This window comes from Canis aureus, chromosome 1, assembly GCF_053574225.1.
Source record: "Canis aureus isolate CA01 chromosome 1, VMU_Caureus_v.1.0, whole genome shotgun sequence".
NCBI classification, from domain to species: Eukaryota; Metazoa; Chordata; class Mammalia; order Carnivora; family Canidae; genus Canis; species Canis aureus.
In genome coordinates this window covers 1,723,054-1,747,524 of record NC_135611.1, presented here as the reverse complement: position 1 = coordinate 1,747,524, position 24,471 = coordinate 1,723,054, and the positions used below count along the sequence as shown (strand labels likewise).

The window sequence follows — 24,471 nt, the reverse complement described above, 5'->3', positions numbered from 1 at the left end:
CGGAGCGACACCGCCTCCGCTCGCGCCGGCGCCGCGCGGTGACGTCATTGGGCCCGGACGCGCTTCGGGGTCTCCTAACGCCGGCGCTTTCCGCGCCCTCCTTTTGCCGCACGCTGTCGTCATCAGGCCCCGACGCGCAGTGACGCGATCGGGCCCCGACGCTCGGGGGGCGGTGCCTCGGCCGGGCCGGAGCTGAGCTGAGAGGGCGGGGAAAGGCAGCGAATTGAGGTGGGGCGGGGAGGGGCGGAAAGGTCGCGGCCGGAACATGGCGGATCAGATCCCTCTCTACCCGGTTCGCAGCGCGGCGGCCGCGGCCAACCGCAAACGTGCGGCCTACTACAGCGCGGCGGGGCTCGGGCTCGGGCCCGGGGCCGAGCGGCCCAGCAGGTAACGACGGGGCCGACCTCCCTCCGCCCGCGGCGCCCGTCCCCCCGCGCCTTGTGCGGGTGGGGGCCGCGGCCGGGGGGCCCTTTGCCGGTGGGGGCCCCGCCGGGGAGGGGGCCGTGGCGGGGGCGGGGGCGGGGGCCGTGCCCGGGTCCTCGGGTCCCCGGGTCCCCGGGTCCCCGGCCAGCGGGTGTGTCCGCGCGCACAAAGCTTCCGACCCCGGTGCGCCTGGGCTCTGGAGAGCGTCCCCGCCGCGGGACAGGCTCCGCGACGGCGTGTCAGGGCCCGGCGGGGCCGCCCCCAGCTGTGTCCGGTCCGGGTGGGCCGTCAGACGCACGGGGACGCGCTGGGGGGCGCGGGCGGGGGCGGGGGCGGGGGCGCGCCCCTGCGGACGGCGTGGGGGGCGGACACGGCTGTGAGCGGTGCGGGAGCGCTTGCTGTCACCAGTGGAAGGGCGCGGGAACCGTGAGCGTGTCCGCTAAGTACACTTTACTTCATCGTGTGTTCACAAAGTATTTTGTGTCGACCAAAGTTTTTGCTTTTAGCCACGGGAAACGGAACTGTAGAAGGTTAAGTTGTCGGACGGTGCCGGGGTTTAGTCACGCGGTGGACGTCTCGTCCTCTACTTGGTGTCAGCTCACGTCCAACGTCTTTCTCGCCCAAGAAGAGGAAGACTGCATTTTGTAGACGGTAGTTACTAGAGAAAGTTATAAAAGGGAAATACTGTCTTCTACGATCAGTCGAAACTTTATTCCTGAGGAAGTGTAGAAGCAATTAACTTTTTAAAAAGATTGACTTCCTTGAATGAGGTGGGGGATTGGGAGGGGCAGGTGCAGGGGAGGGGGGAGAATCTTCCGGGACCCCGCACAGCGAGGACCCCGTTGGGGCTCCACCTCTCCGCCTGATCTCATCCTGAGATCGCCCCCTGAGCCCAAGTCAGGAAGCAGTTGACTTTTACTGCATAAGAGGAAAAACTACGTTTTTCGATAGCCAGTTGCTTCAGGGTTTGAGTTTTAGAGTAATGTTGTTCTGGGCTATTTGAGAAACTGAAACATAGAGTCCGAAAGTCTGTATTGTCATGTTTTAGAGCTCAATTGAATCTCGGCTCATTTGCTTACTAAACTGAAACCCCGTTTCCTGGATGTAAGATGGGGGGATAGTGTTTTTTTCCTGCAGGATGGTGAAGGGTTACAGGAGAACCTAGCAAGGTGCCTGTGTTTAGCGTTCGGCCAGAAGTACCATTTCTCTTTCTCTCCCTGGTGTTACCTATTTAGTAATTGTGTTAGTAATTCTCTGAGTGCTTGATTTTAGATCGTTATTTGGAAATATGCTACTTATTTCACAGTAGGTTTGCATCACGTTTTGCATCTCAGTTTTTGCTCCAGGTATTTTGAGGTTCTGTCATTTGGTACGGACACATTATGCATCCTTATGTCTTCTGGTGGATTGTCTCATATTACAGAACGTTCTTCTTTGTCTCTGGTCATTTTCTTTGCTCTGAAATCTGCTTTATTGTGGATTAACGTTTACTTGATGTTCTCTTTCAACCCATCTACGCTGAATTTGCAGTGAGTTTCTTTGTTGGATCCTGGTTTTCCATTATGCACTCTGTCAGTCCCTGCACTGGTGGATTTCAACTCTTTACATTTAAGTTAATTATTGCAACGTTAGAGTGTAGGTGCTATTTTATTATTTGTTTATTTCCTGTTTTTTTTTTTTTTTTTTTTTTCTGATTCTCATTCCTCTTCTGTTTCTCTTGCATTCCTTTAGATAATTTCAACTTTTCTTTTTGGATATTGCTACAGTATTTTTGAGTGCAGATTGTTGTATAGTTGTAGTATGTGCTCTAGTATACCTATGTGATTTATTACCAGGGGGTGTTGGGATTAGGATTTTAGGCTGTGCCCTAGAGTGTGTAAACATTATTTGCATTTTGGGCCTTTACCCATCCATCTTCTCCCTCTACGCTTTGAATAGCGTGTCTTGAATATCAGATGGTATTACACTTCTTGTTTGAATCATCAAATATGGTTTATAAAGCTCATGATTATAGATTAGTCCATTGTATGTACCCGTGTTTTTACTCTTTCTGGTATTCTTCCTTCCTTGTACTCCAGGATTCTCGTTTTTCTCCATTCCTTTCTATTTGAAGTGCTTCCTGTAACCAGTCTTGAAATTTCTTCTTAGAATGTTTTTATATCTTCCTTCCTGAAGGATGATGGATTTATTGGCTCTAGAATTCCTGGTTGACAGTTATCTGGTTAGCCTTGAAAACTTGTTACACGTCCATCTAGCCTTCATGATTTCTGATGAGAAGCTCACTGCTGCTGGAGTTGCTGTGCCCCTGTGGGTAATGTGCCATTTTCTCTGACTGCTTTCAAGTCTTTGTCTCTCATGTTTGCAAGTTTGATGGTGATGTATCTTGGTGTGGATTTCTTTCAGTTTATCTTAGTTGGTATTTAGTAAGCTTTTTTCATCTGTTGGGTTTTGTTTCACCAAAGTTAGGGAGTTTCGTCAAGTACTCTGGTCTTCACTGTCTTCTATTTCTCCTGCTGGTACTGGGATGATAGAAATGTTGGATCTTTTGCTAGTGTTACATGACTCTCTTAGGCTTTTACCCCCTAGTTTCTTTTGTTTGTATGAAGATTGTGTGAATTGTATTGATTTATTCTCAAATTCCCTAATTCTGCCCTTTGTCATCTTCACTCTTCTGTTGATCCCATGCAGTAGTGTTTTATTTTCACTAGCATATTTGTCAGTTTTATACTTTTTCTGTTTTTAAGAGAGTTCGTAATTGGTTGTTGAAGCATTTTTAAGTTTGCTGCTTAAAGTGATTGTCACATAATTCCCAGATCTGAGTTAATCTAAGTTGTGTGTGTGTGTTTTAAGATTTTATTTATTTATTCATGAGAGACAGAGAGAGAGAGGCAGAGACATAGGCAGAGGGAGAAGCAGGCTCTCTGCGGGGAACCTGATGTGGGACTCGATCCCAGGACCCCGGGGTTATGTTCTGAGCCAAAGGCAGACGTTCAGCCACTGGGCCACCCAGGTGTCTCAAGTTTTGGTGTCTTTTGATCTTCTTTTCTAACTCACACTGTTACTCTTCTGGTTCTTGGTATGACTGGTGGTTTTCTGTTTTATCCTGGACATTTTGTCTATTCTGGTTGGAGACTGTGGGTTCTGTTTATATCTTTTACTTTAGCAGGTGATCACCCTGTTTAGATTTAGCCTATAGATCCTGGCCTACATGTGTGGGCTGTGATTCCAGTGACAGTTTAACTTTGTGCTCAGAGTTTTGGTGTGCTTGGTTTATGTGTATGCTGGGACGTACTTGTATTCGCTTATACTGCTGAGAGGAAGGGGGGGGATTTCCCCAGGCCCAGTGCCTCTTGGTATGAGAAGGAGTGGTTAGTCTATGTGATGAAAAGGCCTGTTGATGGGCAGTGTTATGGTTGTACGTGCTCTGCACGTGCCTGCTGGCTGTTGTGTGTGTCTGGCTAGGGGAGGAGTCTCAGCACCACTGTGGCCCAGTCCCTCTTGCTGGTGCCCCTTCTGCTCTGGTGTCTGGTGGCAGAGGAGGGGAGTTCAGGCCCTAAATAGAAGTGTATTCCTGGACTGGCTGCTTCTGAAGTAGGATTGTACTTGTTGGTGCTGCCTGGCTGCCCTCCTCGTGAGAGAGGGGCATCTCAGGCCCATGGGGACACAGGGGCTTTCTGAGGCTCTAACCTCCTGTTGTGGCAGGGTTCCTCAAACTGGTGTCACCCAGATGCACCAGTGTGCCCTGATGGGACAGGGGAGACTTTAGGTCTGTGGGGAAGGATACCATTTCCCACAGCATTTGTTGATCTCTCTTGCTGGTAGTGGTGGACTCTCGCTCCTTTCAGGGGAGGAATGATCTTTCTGGGCTGCCCTTTCTTGCTAGGTTGGGAATGCCAGGCCTATCTCCTTCCTTCTGTAGGGTGAGGGCATGTAGGGTGTCCTGCCACTGTGTCGTTTCTTCAGTCATAGGTCCTGGTTGTACCTGCTCTGCACGTGCCTGTTGGCCAGCCCAACCCTCTGCCTTTTACCTGCTGCCTTCTTACCACCTTCCAGAGCTCTCCTTTGCTTGGCTCTTCTTTTATTTCCAAAGTTTATAGTTGGACTTAGGTAAGAGGAGCAGGGAGAGATTGTTCTTGCCTGGAATGTGCTTTAACATTATTTTGTGAAATTTGATCATATTTTATCATAGTTACATATGGTAAAAGGCTTACAAGAAGATACTGTGCCTCCATACTCTGCTTATTCCTTCCTTCTGACCCCAGAGGCACTTATTTTGGATTCTTCTAGCTGTTTCTTTTTTCTTTTCTTTTCTTTTCTTTCTTTTCTTTTTTTTTTTTTTTTTAGCTGTTTCTTCTGGTAGTTAAAATGTCCATATTTCAGTGGTTATATTCCTGACTTTGTCAACACCTAAAATTACTTTTTATCTTTTCTTTCTTTTTAATGATGTTTATTTATTAGAGGGAGAGAGAGAAAGAGAGAGAACAAGCGGGAGGAACAGCAGAGGCAGAGGGAAATGCAGAGCCTGACATGGTGCTCAATTCTAGGACCTGGGATCATGACCTGAGCTGAAGGCAGATGCTTAACCTACTGAGCCATCCAGGTGTGCCTAAAATTACTTTTCTTTAGAAGCTTTCCATGATCTCAATGCCAGCCAGGACAGAATTAGATGCTGTTTGGCTCCTAAAGATCCCTGTTCCCCTCAGCACAGATTGCACTTGACTGTAAATACTTATTTTCCATGAAAAGAATGACAGTGACTGTCAGCTTTTACCACAATACCTGGCCTCATGAGATGACATGGGAAGAGTTCCCTTGTCTCCTGCTTTCTGGAAGACAGTGAATAGAGTTGGTGTTAACTTCTTTAAGTGTTTGGTAGAATTTTCCAGTGAAACCATCTGGACCTAGAGATTTCTTTTTTTTGCTGTTTCAATTTACAAACTCAGTTTCTTTCATAGTTAACTAGGCTCTTCAAATGAGCCATTTCATATTGTATGAGTTATGATTGTGCTCTTGAGGAATTGATCCTTTTCAGGAAAGTTGCCATATTTATGTGTGTAGAGTTGTTTGTAGTATTCTCTTACTATCTTTTTGATGTTTCATTTAGATATTGGTGGTTTGTGCCTTCACTCTTTGTTGATCAGCTTGGTATTTTAAAGTCATCTTTTATTTTACATTTTTTCCTATAGTTTTCTGTTTTCTTTTTTTTTTTTTAATTATTTTATTTTATTTATTTATGATAGGCACACAGTGAGAGAGAGAGAGAAGCAGAGACATAGGCAGAGGGAGAAGCAGGCTCCATGCATCGGGAGCCCGACGTGGGATTCGATCCCGGGTCTCCAGGTTCGCTCCCTGGGCCAAAGGCAGGCGCTAAACCGCTGCGCCACCCAGGGATCCCAGTTTTCTGTTTTCAATTTTATTAATTTCTGTGCTTTATTTTTCCCTCCTTTTTGTTTGCTTTAGGTTTATTTTTGTCTTTCAATTCTTGTTTCTTAGGGTAGGAGTTTAGACTGTTGATTGATTGGAGACTTTTCCTCTTTTTAACATCAGCGTTTTGTGGTGTAAATTTCCCTCTTGGCACTGATTTATCTGTGTCCCACAAATTTTTGCATTTTGTTTTACTTTGAGACTTGCTTTTTGTTCCATGGATTATTTAGGAGCATGTATAGAAAATTTACTGCTACTTTTCTGTTACCAACTTCTAGTATGATTTCTTTATGGTTAAAGAGCATGTTTCATGTTATTTCATTTATTTTCATTTGGTGATTAGTTTTGTGACCAAGAATATGGTCTTTATTGGTAAGAATTCTAGGGCCCAAAAGAAAGTGTATTGTGTTTTCGTTGGATGAAGTATTCTGGAACGTTGACTAGATCCTGTTTTTTTTTTCTTTTAAGGTTTTTTATTTATTTATTTATGAAAGACATACAGAGAGAGAGGCAGAGACACAGGCAGAGGGAGAAGCAGGCTCCATGCAGAGAGCCCGACATGGGACCGGATCCAGATCCCGGGTCTCCAGGATCATACCCTGGGCCGCAGGTGGCGCCAAACTGCTGCGCCACCAGGGCTGCCCCCTTTTAGTTATTCTTGCTAGTTTATGGTGTGGTTGTTCTCTTGGTTGTTGAGAGTGGTTTGGTTGTTAGAAGTCTCTAACTTCAATTGTGCATTTGTCTATTTTTCCTTTTAGTTTTATCAGTTTTTACTTCACATGTTTTGCCAATCTGTCATTTGGTGCAGACATGTTTGGGATTATTCTGTTTTGATAGGCTGACACTTTTATTATTAAATAATTTCCGTCTGTCTCTAATAATATTTTTGCTCTGGGCTTGGCTTTTTCTGACACTTATATAGCCACTCAGGCTTTCTTTTGATTAATGTTTGCCTGGCATATAATTTTCTATCCTTTTGCTTTCAGCCTACTTATATTTGAGGTGAGTTTCTTATAGTCAGCTTATAGTTGGCTTATGTTTTTTATCTACTCTGCCAATCTCTGTCTTATGATTTTATGTTTAGAACATTTAAGTTTGGTATAATGATTGGTAAGTTAGAGCTTATATCTGCCATTTTTGTTTTGATTGCCATGTTTTTTGTTTCTTTGTTTTCTTTTTCCTGTTTTTCTCTGGGTTACTTGAACATTTTTTAGAATTCCATTTTGATTTAACAGTGGTGTTCTTCCACTGTATCTCTTTGTATCTCTTATTTAGTGGCAGTTCCAGGTGTTACATTATGTGTATGTGACTCATCACAGTATTCTGGTGTTGATATTTTATAAGCGTTAATAAAGTGAGGAGTCCTTACCTCTTTACATCCCTGTACTGATCCCTACTGATGAAGTATTTCTCTTGTAAAGTTATGTATAAATTTGCATATGTAAAAGTATGTAAATATTTCTCTTACATCTGACTAGAGCTATAGATCAGACAGTGTTATGATTTTGGTCTCTCTCAAACATAACCTAGAAAACTGTATTGATTCATGTTTTCCCTATTTCTGTTCTCTTATTTCCAGAAGTTCCTGAATTTCTTACTGTATTATTTCTGTTCTAAGAATTCCTTGCTATTCTTTTAGTGTAGGTCTGCTGAAAATAAATTTTCTTAGTTTTCTTTTTTTTTTTTTTTTTTTTTTTTTTAGTTTTCTTTCATCTTAGGAGGTCTTATTTTTCCTTCATTCCTGAAGGGTAATTTCACCAGATACACAATTTGAGGTTGACAGTTCTTTTTCTATTTTAGCACTTGGAAAATGTTATATTCCTTCTTTCTGGCCTCCATGATTTCTGATGAGAAATCTGATGTTCTTTGAATGTTTTCTTTTTTCCTTTGGCTATGATGTCATTTTTCATTACTTCCAAGCTTTTCTCTTGTCTTTAGTTCTCAGTAGTTTATTATGGGTCTTGGCATAGATTTCTTTGGGTTTATACTGTTTAGGGTTCACATAGCATATTGAATCTGCAAGTTTATATCTTTCATCTAGTTAGAAGTTTTCAGCCATTATTTGTCTAAATAATTTTCAAGCCCTATCCACTTTCATCTCTTCTAATACTGTCCCTGGAGACACCTTCTGAGATCTTTTCGTGTGTCTCTTACGGTCCTGAGTTTCTGCTCATTTGTTTTAAGTCCATTTTCTGTCCAGATTGGATGGTTTCTTTTGTTCACTCTTTAAGTTCATTGGCTTTTCCTTTGTTTCTTCTGCCTCTGAACCCTATCCATTAAGTTTCCAAATCTCTGCTAATGTATTTTTTAGTTGTAGAATTTCCATTTGATTCTTCTTTGTATTAGCTTTCTTTGCTGAAATAGCTGGTTTTTTGTTTTCATTTGCTTCAAGTATGTTTGTAATTGCCCATTGACACATTTTTATGATGAATGTTTTAGAATCTTTATCACATTTCAACATATGCATCTCTTTGATGTTGGCATCTGTTGATTATCTTTCCTTCAGAAGATGGAAAGTTGGAAGATGGAAGTTGGCTTGTGGTATAATGAGTACTTTTTGATTGTACCCTGGACATTTTGAGTATTATGCTATGAGGCTCTAGACTTAGTTCAAATCTTCTGTTTTATCAGGCCTCCTCTGACACCACTGGAACTGGGGACCAGAGGGTTGGGATGAAGTGACGCTGCCTTGTTACTGCCAGATGGGGTGAAAGCCAGGTTCCTTTTGACCCCTGGGAGAAGAGGGTGCCACTTTACCACAGGGCAGAGATGGGGTGTGTGGTGCCCCTGGAGCTCTGCTAATGTCCCCTTGTCTGGAGATGGAGGAATGCCTGTTTATTGCAGCCCGTGGCTGCCTGCTGTATGGCCTTGAGACCCTTTACCTCTGGGTTCCTGTGACAGTGGTGGGGATGGGCAGGAGGGAAAGACTGTTCTTGGGGCTCTCTTTGGTTTTTGCCCTTGATTTTTTTCTGGCTGCTGACTCTCTAGTACATAATTTGGGGTAAATGAGGCAGAAGGAGCACGTTGGGAATTCACTGTTGTGTGACCTCTGGAGTCCGAGGTCCTTCCTAGTCTGCCTCCTCCTCTTCACCTTTCCCTGTGTCCTCTCCAGGATTATAGCTTTGTTGGCGGGGGTGGGGCATCCAGTCAGTGTTGCTCTGGAACTGGCCGGAAGGAGTCATTTACCTTTGTTCTGTTTTTGTCTTTCCTCATTTTATTTTAAAGTTACTCTTATTTATTTTTTCATTCACTAACAACTCTTTGGATACAGTTCACATACCATACAGGTCTCCCATTTAGAGTGTAAAATTCAGTGTTTTACTGTATTCACAGGAAAGTGCCGCCATCACCACAGTCAGTGTTGGAGGGTTTTCTTCACCTCTGAAAGAGACCTGGCGCCCTGTTATTACCACCTCCACCTCATCTCCATAAGTGTTCTTATTGCAGTCAGATGTACTTGATAAAGCTAACTGTTTTTAAGTGTATTTTTGACTTTTAACAGATCTCTTTAATTTCAGAGTTCAGAACTGTAAGGTTTTATATCAAAATTAGGCTTTTCTAAGTATTTCTGTTTTGGGAAATGTATGTTATACATTAGAATGCAGCTAAAAAATAGATTAGATATAAACAATGCAAATACAGTCTTGTATTTCCAAGGACAAAAGTTTATGTTACGAGGTCTTTTTCCTTCACATTGACTATTGAAAGCTAATTAGTTGTTAGAAAAACAGCTTTGATACGGGCTTTTCTTGCTTTGTGAGCTTTATTTACTTATTTTTAAGATTTTATTTATTTATTCATGAGACACACACACAGAGAGGCAGAGACACAGGCAGAGGGAGAAACAGGCTCCATGCAGGGAGCTTGACTGTGGGACTCAATCCTGGGTCTCCAAGATCCCACCCTGGCCTGAAGGCGGTGCTAAACCGCTGAGCCACCTGGGCTGCCCTGCTTTGTGAGCTTTAAAAGGCTTTTTCCTTGACCATATAAAAATGTCATTTTGTGCTTATAATGTATAATGAATTGTAGTAATGTATTTTAAAGATTCTCAGGTTTTCCTTGGGGTGAAATTATTTTTATTTCATTATAATCATACCAGTTTAGTACACAATATACTTAAAATATAGTGATTGTAATTTGTTACAACTTGTATAAAATTGTTCATCATTGGGTTTGTACTATGAAAATTTCAATGGGCTGAATTAGATACGATGTGAGTGTGGTTAATACATGAGGATGTTCTTGTATTTTTGCAATGGGAGAGGCTGGTGATTTTATTTATTTATTTATTTTAGAAGTTATTAGGTGAGTGAAATACTGTGTCCCATACATAGTATTTAACAGTTCGGTAAGAATGTAATTACTTGTTAAAATCCTTTCTATAAACTAATGTGAGGCATTGCTTTTCTTCTTGCATTGTGTATAGTTGAGTAAAAGTAAGATATTTGTTAACTTGATATTTTTCATTTCTGACTTTTAAATGGTACCTATGTCATTCAAATTATCTTCACAGTTGAAGGAAGAATGAATGAACCTGGACATATTTTGTTTATCCACGTCTGTTAGTACCTTTTCTTTGCTTCTCATTGCAGTATGGCTTTTGGCCCTGCCTAGAGCCATTTGCAGTATTATAATAGTTAAACTTTAGTGTTTGAAAAGAGATTCATGCTGAGAACAGATGGCTATTGTCTGATTATCTCTAAAATATTAGTGTGTTTCTTGATAGAGGCAAAACAAATTTTTTTTAATGCTGGTTTTCTCATTCTAAGTATCTATATACAATTTTCCCTGAGTCTTAAAAATTTTACAACTGTGATGATGATCTAAAAAATACCTTACTGGTTGTAAAGATGAAACTTCTTCTTTTCTGTGATGATTCACAACTGAAAAGGTTTTTCCAAGTACGGAATGATTCTTAAGATGGCATTTATCAAAGCGCCCAGGCCCAGGATTCCTTGGAATCAGAGATATGTTTTTAAGGATCTGTAGTTAAGTTTGTGAAATTCTTTAAACCTGCCAGAATAGAAATGTTTTACTTCATTTTCTACAACTGACAGTATTAGGATGAAGATAGATTTGGTGATTGTGAACATCACGGTTTTAGGGAACTGGATGGAGTATGTGTCCTGAGCTGATTGACCCACTTATCTTCAAATTTCTGGATTGGCATTTATATAATATTAGATCTTGTACCATTAATTCTCATTTAGAAGTTTATTTCAATTTATGTGTAGTATTGGTGTAATTTCTTATGTCAAGAAATTGGTACTGAGGTTTCTGACAGAACATCGTGGAAGAGGAGTCAGCTGCTCCGAGGTTACTGTGTACATGGTTCGTGTGGGGACATCTCTGGGTGTGAGGGGCTGACTGGTTCTGGCCCTTGCTTGTTTTTATTGCTAAGGTCAAGGCATGCTTTTCAGGCACCGTTCCTTTACTTTTTCTCCTCCTCCTCCTCCTCCTCCTCCTCCTCCTCCTCCTCCTCTTCCTCCGCCTCCTCCTCCTCCTTTTCTTCTTCTTCTTCCTTCCTCCTCCTCCTCCTCCTCCTCCTCCTTCTTCCTCCTCCTCCTCCTCCCCCTCCTCCCTCCTCCTCCCTCCTCCTCCTCCTTCCTCCTCCTCCTCCTCCTCCTCCTTCTTCTTCTTTTTTAAACTATTCTGCTGTTTATCTCCTCTGCTGCTGTAGGAAAGGAAGAGTCCCAATTTCCCAGTAGTTATACAGTTCTGCTTTTTTTTTTTTTTAAGATTTTTTTTATTCATGAGAGACAGAGAGAGAGAGAGAGAGAGAGAGAGGCAGAGACACAGGCAGAGGGAGAAACCGGCTGCATGCAGGGAGCACAATGTGGGACTCGATCCTGGGACTCCAGGATCACGTACTGGGCTGAAGGCAGGCGCTAAACCGCTGAGCCACCCAGGGATCCCCGGTTCTGCTGCTTATTAATGACTCATCAGTGACACACTTGAACTTGGAAGCAGTATTTGATGAAGGAAACATACACATTTCTTTATAGCACTTTGTTGCTTTGTTTTTCTACTTTACTAACATGCAGGCAAAAGGAGGCAGTGTTTATTTTTCTTAAAGAAAGTTTAAGCTGTAGGCATATTTTAAATGGTTTCTCCCTTTACTATATCAGTTGCCTTCTCAGAAATGTTCCTCATCAAAATGGAAACAATAAGGCTGTTAGATACTTAATGTGAGTTTAAGCTAGTTATTGTATTGACCTACTTTTACTTTTACTTTTACTTAGATACACGTAAATTATGCACCTTCTAGTACTTGAGTGTTTTGTTGAAAGTTCCTAATTTTTCTAAACCTTTGGCAGCAGCAAGAGAGCTGTCTCCATTTCTTAGCATGGCAGTACTCTTGGGTTTGGTATCATCTGTTCTGTCGTCTTTGTTCACATTGTTTTTATTCGTTTTAAAAATATGTTTCCAGAATTATACTTAATTGCTGGAAACGTTGATTTTTCTTGAGTGACAAACCAATTAAGTGTGTATGACACTAGGCAACAAAGACACTTAAGATTTTCTGCTTATCCTGTCTCTGAAAAAATCCATTATTCATCATCTTATTGTTTTTAAATACTGAGGTAAAATTTTCAATACAATAGGAAAATTGCTTTGGAAATGGAATAAATTGCTTGCCAGTTCAAAGGCTCCATCTCTGAAGTGGAGGTTACTAAACATGATGTTGCTTATGTTCATTTTCTTTCAAATGCTTTTTACTACTTTTCTAGCATTAAACTTGATAAGATTGTGACTTTTGCTAAAATGCAACACAATCGCAGAAAGAACTTAATGAAGAAGACTAAAAAATCTCATTTTGTATACTATATTATAATACATTTAAGTGGCGTTTTGAATTTTAATTGCATTTTGTATAAATATTCATTTTGTAGTTGACTTTTAAAAGAAATGATTTTATGCACAGAATTAGAAAAAGGGAATTTTTCTGAGGAAACTTGCTGACTCTGTTTTCGGCCTCCTACTTCACAGATGAGAGGACCCTTTGCCTGAGCGTCTAAAATGATGAGTCCCTTGTTGTGGGGGTGTTATGTGCTGGTGTCAGCGGTCCCTGGAATCAGTGAGCCCTGGGAGCTAGTGCGGCAGCAAGGGCAGGGGCCGCCGCTCCTCTCCTTGTGGTCACTGCTGTCAGCGACAGTGTAGTGGTCAGACACGTGTGACCGAGACTAATCATTGGTATCACAGTCTTTGTGCTTTTTTGGGCGGACTCCTGTGCAGCACAGCACAGTCAGCAATGGTCGTCTTTGTAGATTCATTTTTGTATACATTCTTCATGTTTTCAAATATTTGTGTTTGCATGGGATAATTAGAACCTGTGGTGAAAGTTTACTCACATGACCAAAAAAAGGACTTTCGATGCATTTTCAAAAGCCATTCTCCAGAAAAGTTGTTCCCACACTGTTACAAGCCATTACGAGTGCCCACTTATCCAAGACTGTTTAGAATGCTAACTGTTAAGAATTCCTTTTTTCGGTTGTTTTAATTTGCAGGTGGTAAAAGTTCTTTTGAAAACAAAAATGATTCCTAGCTTTAAAACCTTCCGAGTGACTTCCCTTTCCACTGAGAATTAGGGAGAGTCCTTCCACTGGCTGCCCTGCCCTCGGGCCCACTCGGCAGCCTCCTCAGCTGCCTCCGGGGCTCGCCCGCTCCAGCTGGCTGGCTTCCCCGCAGCCCCTCGGGGTCTCCCCAGACCTTCTGTGCCTCTGTCTCTTCTTGAGACCCAGCTGCCTCTGGCCTCACACCTTTGCCGGGGCCTCCGCTGCCTGTCTCCCTCTGCATGCAGCCCACCCGCTCTGTGTTGGCGCTGGCGGTCCCAGGGCTCTGTGGGCCTCCTGCCCCATCCCCGCCACCCCGCCGCCCTGGTGGGCGCTGGCTCGGGGCATCCCTTCGGCGGTGGGTTCCCAGGCTGGCGTCCCTGACGAGGCCGTGCGTGATGCTGTGCATGCAGCTGTAGGTCCCTTTGTCATGGATTATCTTTGCTCTTCCGTCATTCCGTCATGTTTGCTTTATAAAAATTGTATTTGTAAGAACTGTTCATGAGATGTTGTTTTCTTGTCACGCGCTGTAACATTTCCCCCAGTGTCTCCTTTGCTCTGAGCGGGGTGCCTGGCTGTAGCAGGCTCTGCATCCCCCAGCCCCCATTTCGAGGCACTGTCTCCTCAGACGTTCTTTCTCTTAGTGTCTGCTGTCTGATCTCACCCACACACCAGCTCCCCCAGGGATCAGACTTCTGCCTGAGTGTGCCGAGTGTGTGAAGATTTGGTTTTCCAGGTGACTGTGCCACCGTTAGCGCGTTAACTGTGGCAGCGCCAGGACCCAGAGGGCAGGCCTCGGGCACAGTTCAGGCTGACCTGGGGGTACGGCCCAGCGTGGCCTGTGGGAGATGTGGGTAATGCTGAGGAAATAGCCGTCCTTCAGGGGTTACTTGGCTACTGTGGAGCAGCAGTCAGTAATATTTACAGAAATTGTTTCTTTCTTTTTTTTTTTTTTAAAGATTTTAATTTATTTATTCATGAGAGACAGAGAGAGAGGTAGAGACACAGGCAGAGGGAGAAGCAGGCTCCATGCAGGGAGCCCGATGTGGGACTCTATCCCAGGACTCCAGGATCACACCCTGGGTGGAAGGCAGGTGCCAAACTGCTGAGCCACCTAGGGATCCTGAAATTGTTTCTTTTTAAGAAAATTCTGTCAGACACAACATAAAACTTAGCATCTTGACCACGTCTGCTTGAGGGTGGGGGGGCAGTGAGCACACTGACACTGTTGTGCTGTCGTCCCCACGGTCCCTTGGGTCTTCTGAACCCAAACTCTGCTCCCATGGAACGCCTTGCTGTCCCCCTCCCAGTCCCCAGCCCTCTCCAGATCTGTATGTGGAGTTGACTGTCCTCATCACCGCAGGGAGCTGGAGAGCATCACGGTTTGTCTTCTTGTTTCTGGCCCCACTGAGCGTCATGTTCTCAAGCTTCGAGCTGTAGCACACATCACATTTCCTTCTTTTTTAAAAGCTGATTGCTGTCACATTATAAAGATGGACCACATTTGTCTTGGGCATCTAAAGCTATTTTTCTTTTTTATAGTAAAACTTTCCGGCCAGCCCAGGTGATTCAGTGGTTTAGCGCTGCCTTCAGCCCAGGGTGTGATCCTGGAGACCTTAGATTGAGTCCCAAGTCAGGCTCCCTGCATGGAGCCTGCTTCTCCCTCTGCCTGTGTCTGTTCCCCCCACCTCCCCCCACCCCCGTCATGAATAAATAAATAAAATCTTAAAAACAGAAAAAAACTTTCTTTGTTAATTGTCTAAAATAAAACAGAATTAAAAGAATGTTTATGAAGTGCTTAGATTCATGCCTGACTGTTTCAGAAACTCTGGCCTCTGGCTTCTGACCTTCCTTCTCTCAACACTGAATTCCTATCTGGGAGGCAGGGAAGGGAGGCCCTGCAGGCTTGCACATTCACTGTCCTTCCCTTGGCCTCGCCCTCTGCTTTCTTTCTCTCCTGCCCTCCCTCCCCCAGGGGATACATGTCCTGTGATCTGTAGCAGGGAGGGGCCAACCCAGAATCTAGATGTTTCTTCCTACTCTTCCTCCCTCCACGCCCACTTCAGAGACGCCCTTGGACACCAGCTGACCCCTGCAGGGTCCCAAGGTTCCACTTCCCCACTGCTGTGCCGACATGTCTCTTTTCTTGGACCTGCTTATTTACCATCCATCCTTCTCCTTTCTAGCTCTCTACATTTCGTTATCATCTCTTGTTTTCTGTTCTGTAGGTTTCAGCTTTATCTTTTTAAAGATTTTATGTATTTATTCATGAGACAGAGTGAGAGGCAGAGATACAGACAGTGAGAGAAGCAGGCTCCACGCAGGGAGCCCAACATGGGACTCGATCCTGGGTCCCCAGGATCACACCACGGGCTGAAGGCAGGCGCCAAACCCCTGAGCCACCCAGGGATCCCATGTAGGTTTCAGCTTAAAAAAAAAAAAAAAGTAGGGCTGCCTGGGTGGCTCAGCAGTTTAGCACCTGCCTTCAGCTCAGGGCATGATCCTGGAGACCTGGGATCGAGTCCCACTTCGGGCTCCCTGCATGGAGCCTGCTTCTCCCTCTGCCTGTGTCTCTGCCTCTCTCTCTCTCTCTCTCTCTCCCTGTCTGTCTCTCTCTCTGTCTCTCATAAATAAATAAATCTTTTTTTTTTTTAAAGCAGTGTTTTTGGTATTGAAGGTAGATCATGTATGTAAGCTTCCATCTTTATAGGAAATGTTTTCTTATCCTTTTACATATGCATCTGTCTCTGTCTTCTCTTCCAGAAGAGTCCTGTTTTGAGCTCTGTGGTCTGCGTAATGGTGTAGACCTCCAGTAGCTCTTCTTCTTCTTCTTCTTTTTTTTTTTTTTTTTTAAGATTTTATTTATTCATGACAGACCCAGAGAAAGGGAGGCAGAGACAATAGGCAGAGGGAGAAGCAGGCCCCATGCAGGAAGCCCGATGTGGGACTCCATCCCAGGACTCTGGGTCACGCCCCTAGCCAAAGGCAGATGCTCAGCCACTGAGCCACCCAGGTGTCCCTCCAGTAGCTCTTCTTACAGTTTTTTTTTTTTTTTAATTTATTTATGATAGACACACACAGAGAGAGAGAGAGAGAGAGAGGCAGAGACACAGGCAGAGGGAGAAGCAGGCTCCATGCACCAGGAGCCCGACTTGGGATTCGTTCCCGGGTCTCCAGGATCCCGCCCTGGGCCAAAGGCAGGCGCCAAACTACTGCGCCACCCATGGATCCCCTTACAGGAGTTAATAGCTGTAGTTATCTTGAAGCAGGCTACCCGCTGTGTCCCAACTCTAGTTTCAGAATTCCCACGGACAGTTGTGGCTTGGCTTGGGTGGCTAGCAGTCCTTCCTTAGCCTACCTTCCTGTGTGCCGCACCCATTCCATGCACACCCTGTCCCTTCACTTGGATGCGGCCCTGCAGCCTGGGGCTCAGTCGGCACCCTCCCAGGGCTAGGTAACTGTCTTCGCCAGTTGCCACTGCTGCCATTTTAGATTTCCTGATGAATGAGTCCAAGCCCCGTAAGTTAAAGACTGCATCTGTTGCTGACCGTCATGTTTTCAGTGCAGGCAGGTGTTGGTGCTCAGCATCTAGTGGACTGAGTGTAGGTACCCAACTCAGCCAGATGGCTTGCAGAGCCTTTGTTCATGTAATGATTTTGAGAGGTGGTCTTCCTTGGTCTTTACAGAGATCTTATGGTTTTTGTTTTATCTATTGAATTATCTTAGGAGGAGGAGAATTGTTTTGGTGGTTAGTGGTTGCTGAGGATCCACTTCCATCTACTTAGGCTGATTCTCTACGGTGTAAGGGCAAGTAGTCCCGTATTTGTCATGTGCTGAGTGTCAGTTTCTCTCAGTGCCTGTCACTGCGCTGAAGCGCTGGAGTGCCTGGGAGAGCCCCAGTGTGGCTGTGAGCACAGTTATGTGCTCTGTGAGTAGAGCACCAGTGTCTTCTTACTTAGCATTCAGTCTTAGCTGAGAGCTGTCTCACGTAAGGGAGGAAAGATGAGACCTGGTAGCATGAAGCAGGGTTGTCGAATTGACTCATAATACAAAAAAAACAAAATCATGTCATTAGTTGCTATGCAATTGTATTAATGTCCTGTTGGTGTTGTAAAATCATCATAAATGTATGGCTTAAAAGAAATTTATTATTTTCCAGTTCTGTAGTTCAGAACTGTATGGTCTCACAGGGCTGAAATCAGGTTATCAACATGCTGCTTCTACTTCTGTAGGCCCTGGCAGAGAGTCCGCTTCCATGTGGTTGTAGCTTACAGTCCTGTTTGCTCGTATTACAAATCAATGTGGAAGAGATGGACTCTCTTGTATAAAGATAGCACCATTTTCTGTTGTTATGTGGTATATACATCCCTGCAAAACCTTGTATGTGGTAGAAATACTCACTGAAAATAACAGGGTTTATGGGCAAAAATACATTAGAACGGACACTGGGAACCTATCTTTTTTTGTGAGCACATCACTAACGAAAGCAGTCATAGTCCTGGTGACGTTTGCTGAAGAGGCACCTTGAGTTCCTGGCCAGTGAAATCTTACCTGTAAGGAGGCTGCTGAGTGTGAGCCTGGAAGAGGGTACTAGTTCCAGGGCTGCCACAGGGCACATGCCCCAAGTATGCCCAGCTAAACTGAACTTTCTCTCTAGCATGGGGAGCAGCTTCAGCCATAGTTTGTAAGCAGTAGCGTAAGACCCCGTGTGAATCAGTGCCAGTGACGGTAAGATGCCACTCTGCTCCCCTTACTTAAGTGAAGGGTTGCATGTGTTCAGCTCCCATCTGATGAGGGTAGGGTAAAACTGCTGGGTGTTATTCATAGCACTCATAGTGGTGGGAGTTTACATTTGCAGTTAGCACTATTTCAAGTGTTTTAGAGCTTATGACTTTATAGAACAATTACAGCACTGAGAATCTTTGAAAGAATTCATGTAAAAATATGGAGAAAGTTCTGTGTACAGATATTTCCACTGAAACATTATTTAGTGGGACGTTATAAAGGTCGTCCTCTCAATCCAACAGTAGGGGATAATTCAGTAACCTGTAATTTAGTCATCCACTTGCTGGATTATTTTTAAGTTACCACATGTTAAAAAGATGTTAAAAGAAGCTTAGGTAGCAAGTCAGCCTTGGCTTTGTTGTTCAAGGAAATTTTTCCCATCATTGAATTACACTTGTGTGTGGATTTTTGACACCTAGGCTCCTGGTTCAAGAAGGTAAAGGTTTCTTGAATCTTGCCTTCGACCTTTTCACAGACTCCTAGTAGGCAACGTACTGCCTGGCACCATCACTGCCTGCCTGCACATGCATATGCCCTCACACATGCAGGTGTGTGAACACCCACATCTGCAGTTTCCCCAAAGGACTACTAAAAAATAGAAAGCCTGTTACATACTGTATATTGTATATATTTTTATATACATTTAGCACTTGCTGTGTACCACAGAAGATATAGTTCAATAACGTTTAGAGTGGAATGGAAATAATTCTGTTGTTGGATATTCCTGATTATCTGGGGTAGCACTCACCATTGTCATACTCTTCAGGCCTTCATTTTCAAAATGTTGGCCAGTCACAAGCCATCTAGAGAAGGAAGATCATAATGATGAGTACAGGTACAGATGACAGTGTCCAGATGACAACAGGTCTTGGCAGGAAAAAAGAAACGTGGATTCAAGAAACAACAGAGGACATCACTTTGGGTCTTAAATTTTTTTCTGCTTGGATACGTTTCCCTCACTTGCTATTATGAGGTATTTCAAACGTACAGAAACATCAAAAGAATGTTCTTGTAATTTACATATATTCAGCAGCTGGTAACCTTGTGCCTTATTGCCCTTGTCTCTGTGCTTACCAGATCTTCAGTGCTTTTCAGGTGGGACCTTTGGTAAGGGTTTCCCCACGGGAAGCATGATTCTTAAGGCACATTGCTTGTTGTCCCAGCCAAGAGAATTAACGGTAATACCTCATATGGCATCTATAGCTCTATTCACTTGTCTTCTTTTGTATTTTTTTCCCAAATTGTGAAATACACAACGTATCTATTCACCCCAGCTTAAAGTGCACAATTCAGTGGCATTTGGTATACCCTCAGAGTTGTACAGCCATCACCACTCTGACCTTCTAGAACATTTAAAAAAATGTCTTTTATAGCCTTTTTTTTTTCATTCAGAGTTCTAATCAAGGTTCCACTATTTCATTTGGTTTTATCTTTTTAATTTCTTTAAATTTGTAGAAATCTTTGCAGTGATTTTCTTTCTCCCAATGATGTGGCATTTTTCGAGTCCAGATTGGTGGTTTGAACTGTGTCCCATGTCTGGATTAGATCGTCCTGGACTTGGGTAGTGCTCTTTATTTCCTGCACTTACTGTCTTGTAAAAATTAGCCCCAGAGCAGTGCTTCTCAAATAGCAGAGTGCGGACCCCCGGTGGCTGAGTCAAGTGTCTGCCTTCGACTCAGGTCATGATCCCAGGATCCTGGAATGGAGTCCCATATCGGGGCTCCCTGCTCAGCAGGGAGTCTGCTTCTCTCTCTGTTCCTCCTCCCTGCTCATGCTCACTTTCTCTCTCAAATAAATAAAATCTGAAAAAAATCTGTAAATAGCAGAGTGTGAGGGCTCCTGACACCCAACTGGTGACTACTTCCAGAAGTTTCGTTTTTTGGGGTGTGTCCAAGAATTTCTATTTCTAACCCATTCTCAGGTGATGCTGATGGTCTGGGGAATGTACTTTGAGAACTACTACTACTCTGGAGATTGAGTAAATACAGTAAATATATAAATGTGTTAGCAAGAATGCTGGCTCTGCCTCTTATTGTGTATCACACCAGCAGGCAGACGTCAGGTTGTCCTGTGGTGAGTTCTAGGTTAAGGTGGTGATCTCTAGAACTTTTACAGTTTATAAGTTTCCATTTGCAGTTGTGAGGACTCTGTGGATGGTTCTCTAGCATCATGCTGTTCTGTTCCCAAACTGGTTTTGTGCCCTCTCCCCACCAGGTGGTAGTGGATTTTCCAGATATCTTTCTGTTACTGATTTTTAAAAGAAATTCTTTAATGGTGAGAGAACATACTTTGTCTGATTTCAGTTCTATTGAATCTTTTAGTTTGTGTTATGGCCCAGGATGTGGTCCGTGGGGATGAGTATTCATTGAGCACTTGAGAGAACATCAAGTTCTGTTCTGTGCAGGGTAGAGTGCTCTGTAAATGCCAGCCAGGGTACATTGGTTGACAGCGTTGCTCACTTCTTTATGTCCTTTCTGATATTGTTTATTCTGTTAGTTACTGACAGAAGACTTACCAAGTCTTCAGGCAGTGTTGTGGATTTGCTTCTTTCTCCTTTTACTTACATATTTTGTACTTTGTACTTCGTGTATTTTGAAACTAGTGATAGGTGTCTGCACCTATGCAATTTACGATTGCTAGAACTTATGTGTGATTTGATCTTTTATCATATAATGTCCTTTATCTTGGGCAGTTCTTCCATTTAAAATTTTTCAATGTCTTCTTTGTTTCATATCATAATAGCTACTTTTCTTCCTTTGAAAGAGTGTTTGTGTTGTATCTTTTTCCATCTTTTTACTTCTAATCTTTTAACACCATATGCCATTATACTTCAGGTATTTATATTATTATTATTTTTGTAGACAGTGATTTTTGTCCTCCAGCCAATACTTGCCAACATCTGGACACATTTTTATTGTCAAAATTGAGGGATGCTGCTACTGACCTCAAATGTGTAACGGTCTGGGATGCTGTTGAACATTCCTCAGTGCACAGGACAGCTCCATCAAAAGAGAATTCTGTGACCCAAAATGAATGGTACTACTGTTGAGAAGCTCCACTCTGAAGATTGCAGTATACACAGCTAATTTTTCCCTGTTAATATTTTACACTTAATGTAAACTGTGGAACTGCCCACTTCTTACAATATGGCTGCCATATCTGTTCATGTCTCTTTGTACTGAAAACTTCACCAGACCATGTTACAGCTTTCACTTTCAATAGTCGTACACGTTTTAAACAATTTTGTGTTACTCTTCATTTCCCAAATTCCAAGTTTTCTGCTAGTATCAACAGCAGAACATCTTTAATGTTCTTTTGTAGTAGTAGGTCTGATGGTGACAAATCCTCCAGGTTTTAGCCTTTATCTGAGAATGTTTTTGTTTTGCCTTTATTCCTGAAGGATCTTTTTGCTGGATATAGAATTCGGGGTTGAGCCTTTTTCTCTTTCAGCACTTAGACATGGGGTTCCTATCCTCTGTCCTCCATCTCTCTCTGGGAGACATCCATGGGCGTTTGAATTGATGTGCTTCTAATGAGATGTTTTTCTCTGGCTGCTTCCAAGAGTTTTTCTTTCATCTTTGCTTTGAGTAGTTTGATTACTACGATGTGCATTTTGTGATCTTCTTTGACCTTATCCTGTTTCAGGTTTGCTTTTATCTTTCAGTAGATTGTAGTATTGTCTGGCACTCATTTATGCTGTAGTTGTGGGCTTGGTTGGTTTTATTTGTCTTCTCTAAAGTCTGTGGACTTCAGAGGGTATGAGGAGAAATTTCAATTCCAGTGACTGCTATCTTTCAGGGACACAGAGGTTTGCTCTCTTATTTTTACAATTGAGGGTAATACCTACCATGGAGGCTTGATGTAAAATTAAATAAGATAGTATTTGTGGACTTTCCATTATATTTTCTGATGAATTTTTGGTTCTCAAGGTAAGCTATTATTTTTAAAAGATAAATATGTCCACAATTTAGGAAAGATAAAATGGACACTTGATAGTAGGCTCCCTGTTTTTGGAATCCGAAGGGGATCAGTGAACTCTAAACGAGATGCTGGTTGTGGAGGACATTATTTCATTGAATATAAAGTTTTAAAAAAAGGAATAACAGAGACAGAGTAAGTGTAAGGGGGACATAGCATCCTTGCTGCATGTATCAAATCTGACAACATATCATGTTCCCACCTTATAACATAAGACACCTATGTAGTTCAAAAGTCATTTTCACGACTTTGATGAATGTAAAGTGGGGCAAATTTTACATCACATCAGTCTGTAACAGAGTATTTAGATATGAGCTGGAAATACACATTTTTTTGCTAATATTTCAGATGATTTTTTTTTTTTTTTAATATTGCTGCACCATGGATGGGTGGTACTGAGCTGACCGTGGCTGTGTGGAGGGCTCCCCACATAGTCAAGTCTGCTTCCTTGGGCAGCCAGTTCCTTTCCTGCCTGTCTTGGCTAAATAAATTTCTTGTAAAGCAAAGTAGCATCCCTTATTTACAATGGTTTGCCTTCTCTATAGACAGCTTAGTTTGAAGAAAAAAGAAAAGTATGACTAGCAGAATTGGACCAGCTCTTGTCTTAAATAATACCCTTACTTGTGACAGAAGACTGCTTGGCCTGCCTCAGTACTCTGTTCTTACCTCTGACCAGGTACCAACTGGAAGATGAGTCTGCCCATTTGGATGAAATGCCACTAATGATGTCTGAAGAAGGCTTCGAGAATGATGAAAGCGATTACCACACGTTACCACGAGCTAGGGTCACACAGAGAAAAAGAGGACTAGAGTGGTTTGTCTGTGGAGGATGGAAGTTCCTCTGTACCAGGTTTGTTATCTCTTGCTGCTTAATCTCCTATGCTCTGACGTTACACAGTTAAGGTATTGATAAGCTCAACTTCTAACATATTTTTATATCGAACTAAAGAAGACTCTAAATGAAATGACATCCTGAATAGTGTTAAACAAAACCAAACAGTGCTAATCTGAAAGGGATGGAAAGCCAGGTTCACTTTTTTAATGAGACATTTTAATACTTAGAAAATGGAGAAGATTAGTGATTGCATGGTAGAATGGATTCTGGTCACCGTGTTGGCACTTGTAAACAGTGCTCCCTTCTCTTCCATCTGTAGTCATACTCTCATCCAAAAACGCAGATATGCCTGTAAAATGCAGTTTAATAATACCGTAACTTTGTGTATTGTTCGACTTGAATGCTTTCACTTGGAAGAAGAGTCTTCAGTTAATTTAACCAGAAAGAAACAAAGATAAGAACTGTTCATATTTTAGGGCAGCCCGGGTGGCTCAGCAGTTTAGCACCACCTTTGGCCTAGGGTGTGATCCTGGAGGCCTGGGATCCAGTCCCATGTCAGGCTCGCTGCGTGGAGCCTGCTTTCTTCCTCTGTGTCTGTGCCTCTCTCTTTCTCTCTCTCTCTCTCTTTTTCTTTCTGTGTCTCTCATGAATAAAAAAATAAAATCTTTAGGAAAAAAAAAAGAACTCATATTTTAAACAAGTTCACTGGTGGTTGAGATAAACTATCACATCTGCTCACTCTCGACTTTATAGAGTCTGGTATGTAAGAACCACACTCTGTCTAGGACACTTCGGCAACCCTGGGGATGGGCCCCCGTAAGATTTCAGCTAACCGATGCCACCATAAATTGAGTGGGTATGTTGAATAAATTACAGATTTTTTTCTTAAAAAGATTTTATTTATTTGTTTGTTTGTTTATTTATTTGAGCGACAGAGACTGAGAGAGGACAGAAGCAGGGAGGAGGGACAGAGGGAGAGGGAGAAGCAGACTCCTGGCTGAGCAGGGAGCCTGATGCGAGGCTCCATCCCAGGATCCAGGATCATGACCTGAGCCAAAGGCAGGTGCTTTACCTACTGAGCCACCCAGGTGCCCCTGAATCAGAGCTTTTATAGTCTTTCTGCTGTTCAAGATTTGTGATCAGTGCCTTTCTTACAATCATGAACTTATATCCTTTTGCCCATAAAAGGAATTTAATAATTGTAGAAAGATATTTTATTTATCATCGTTATCCCTTTAGAAGTTTTCAAAAAGAAGTTGACAACTGATTGGATTTCTGGTTTAGCTCATGTAATGGTCTTTAAACAGTTGGGTCTGAGGCAGCCTCAGTGGCGCAGCGGTTTAGCGCCGCCTGCAGCCCTGGGGTGTGATCCTAGAGACCTGGGATTGAGTCCCACATCAGGCTTCCTGTATGGAGCGTGCTTCTCCCTCTACCTGTGTCTCTGCCTCTCTCTGTGCCTCTATGAATAAATAA

At 43.0% G+C, this 24,471-nt stretch overlaps 1 protein-coding gene across 8 annotated transcripts in view; it reads left to right on the top strand.

The window, feature by feature from the left end:
• Positions 1–224: 224 nt before the first annotated feature.
• The window catches only part of ATP9B (ATPase phospholipid transporting 9B), a 236,962-nt gene continuing 212,715 nt past the window's right edge, over positions 225–24,471 (top strand). For 6 of the 8 annotated variants that reach the window (XM_077873965.1, XM_077873876.1, XM_077874054.1 and 3 more), the window contains exons 1-2: positions 225–387; positions 22,840–23,013. In XM_077873965.1, coding sequence (XP_077730091.1) covers positions 266–387; positions 22,840–23,013 — 296 coding nt within the window. In that variant the 5' untranslated portion in view covers positions 225–265. Of the gene's footprint in view, positions 388–824; positions 1,075–22,839; positions 23,014–24,471 lie in introns of those variants that run through there. The other 2 variants (XM_077874086.1, XM_077874142.1) reach the window with 2 other exon arrangements.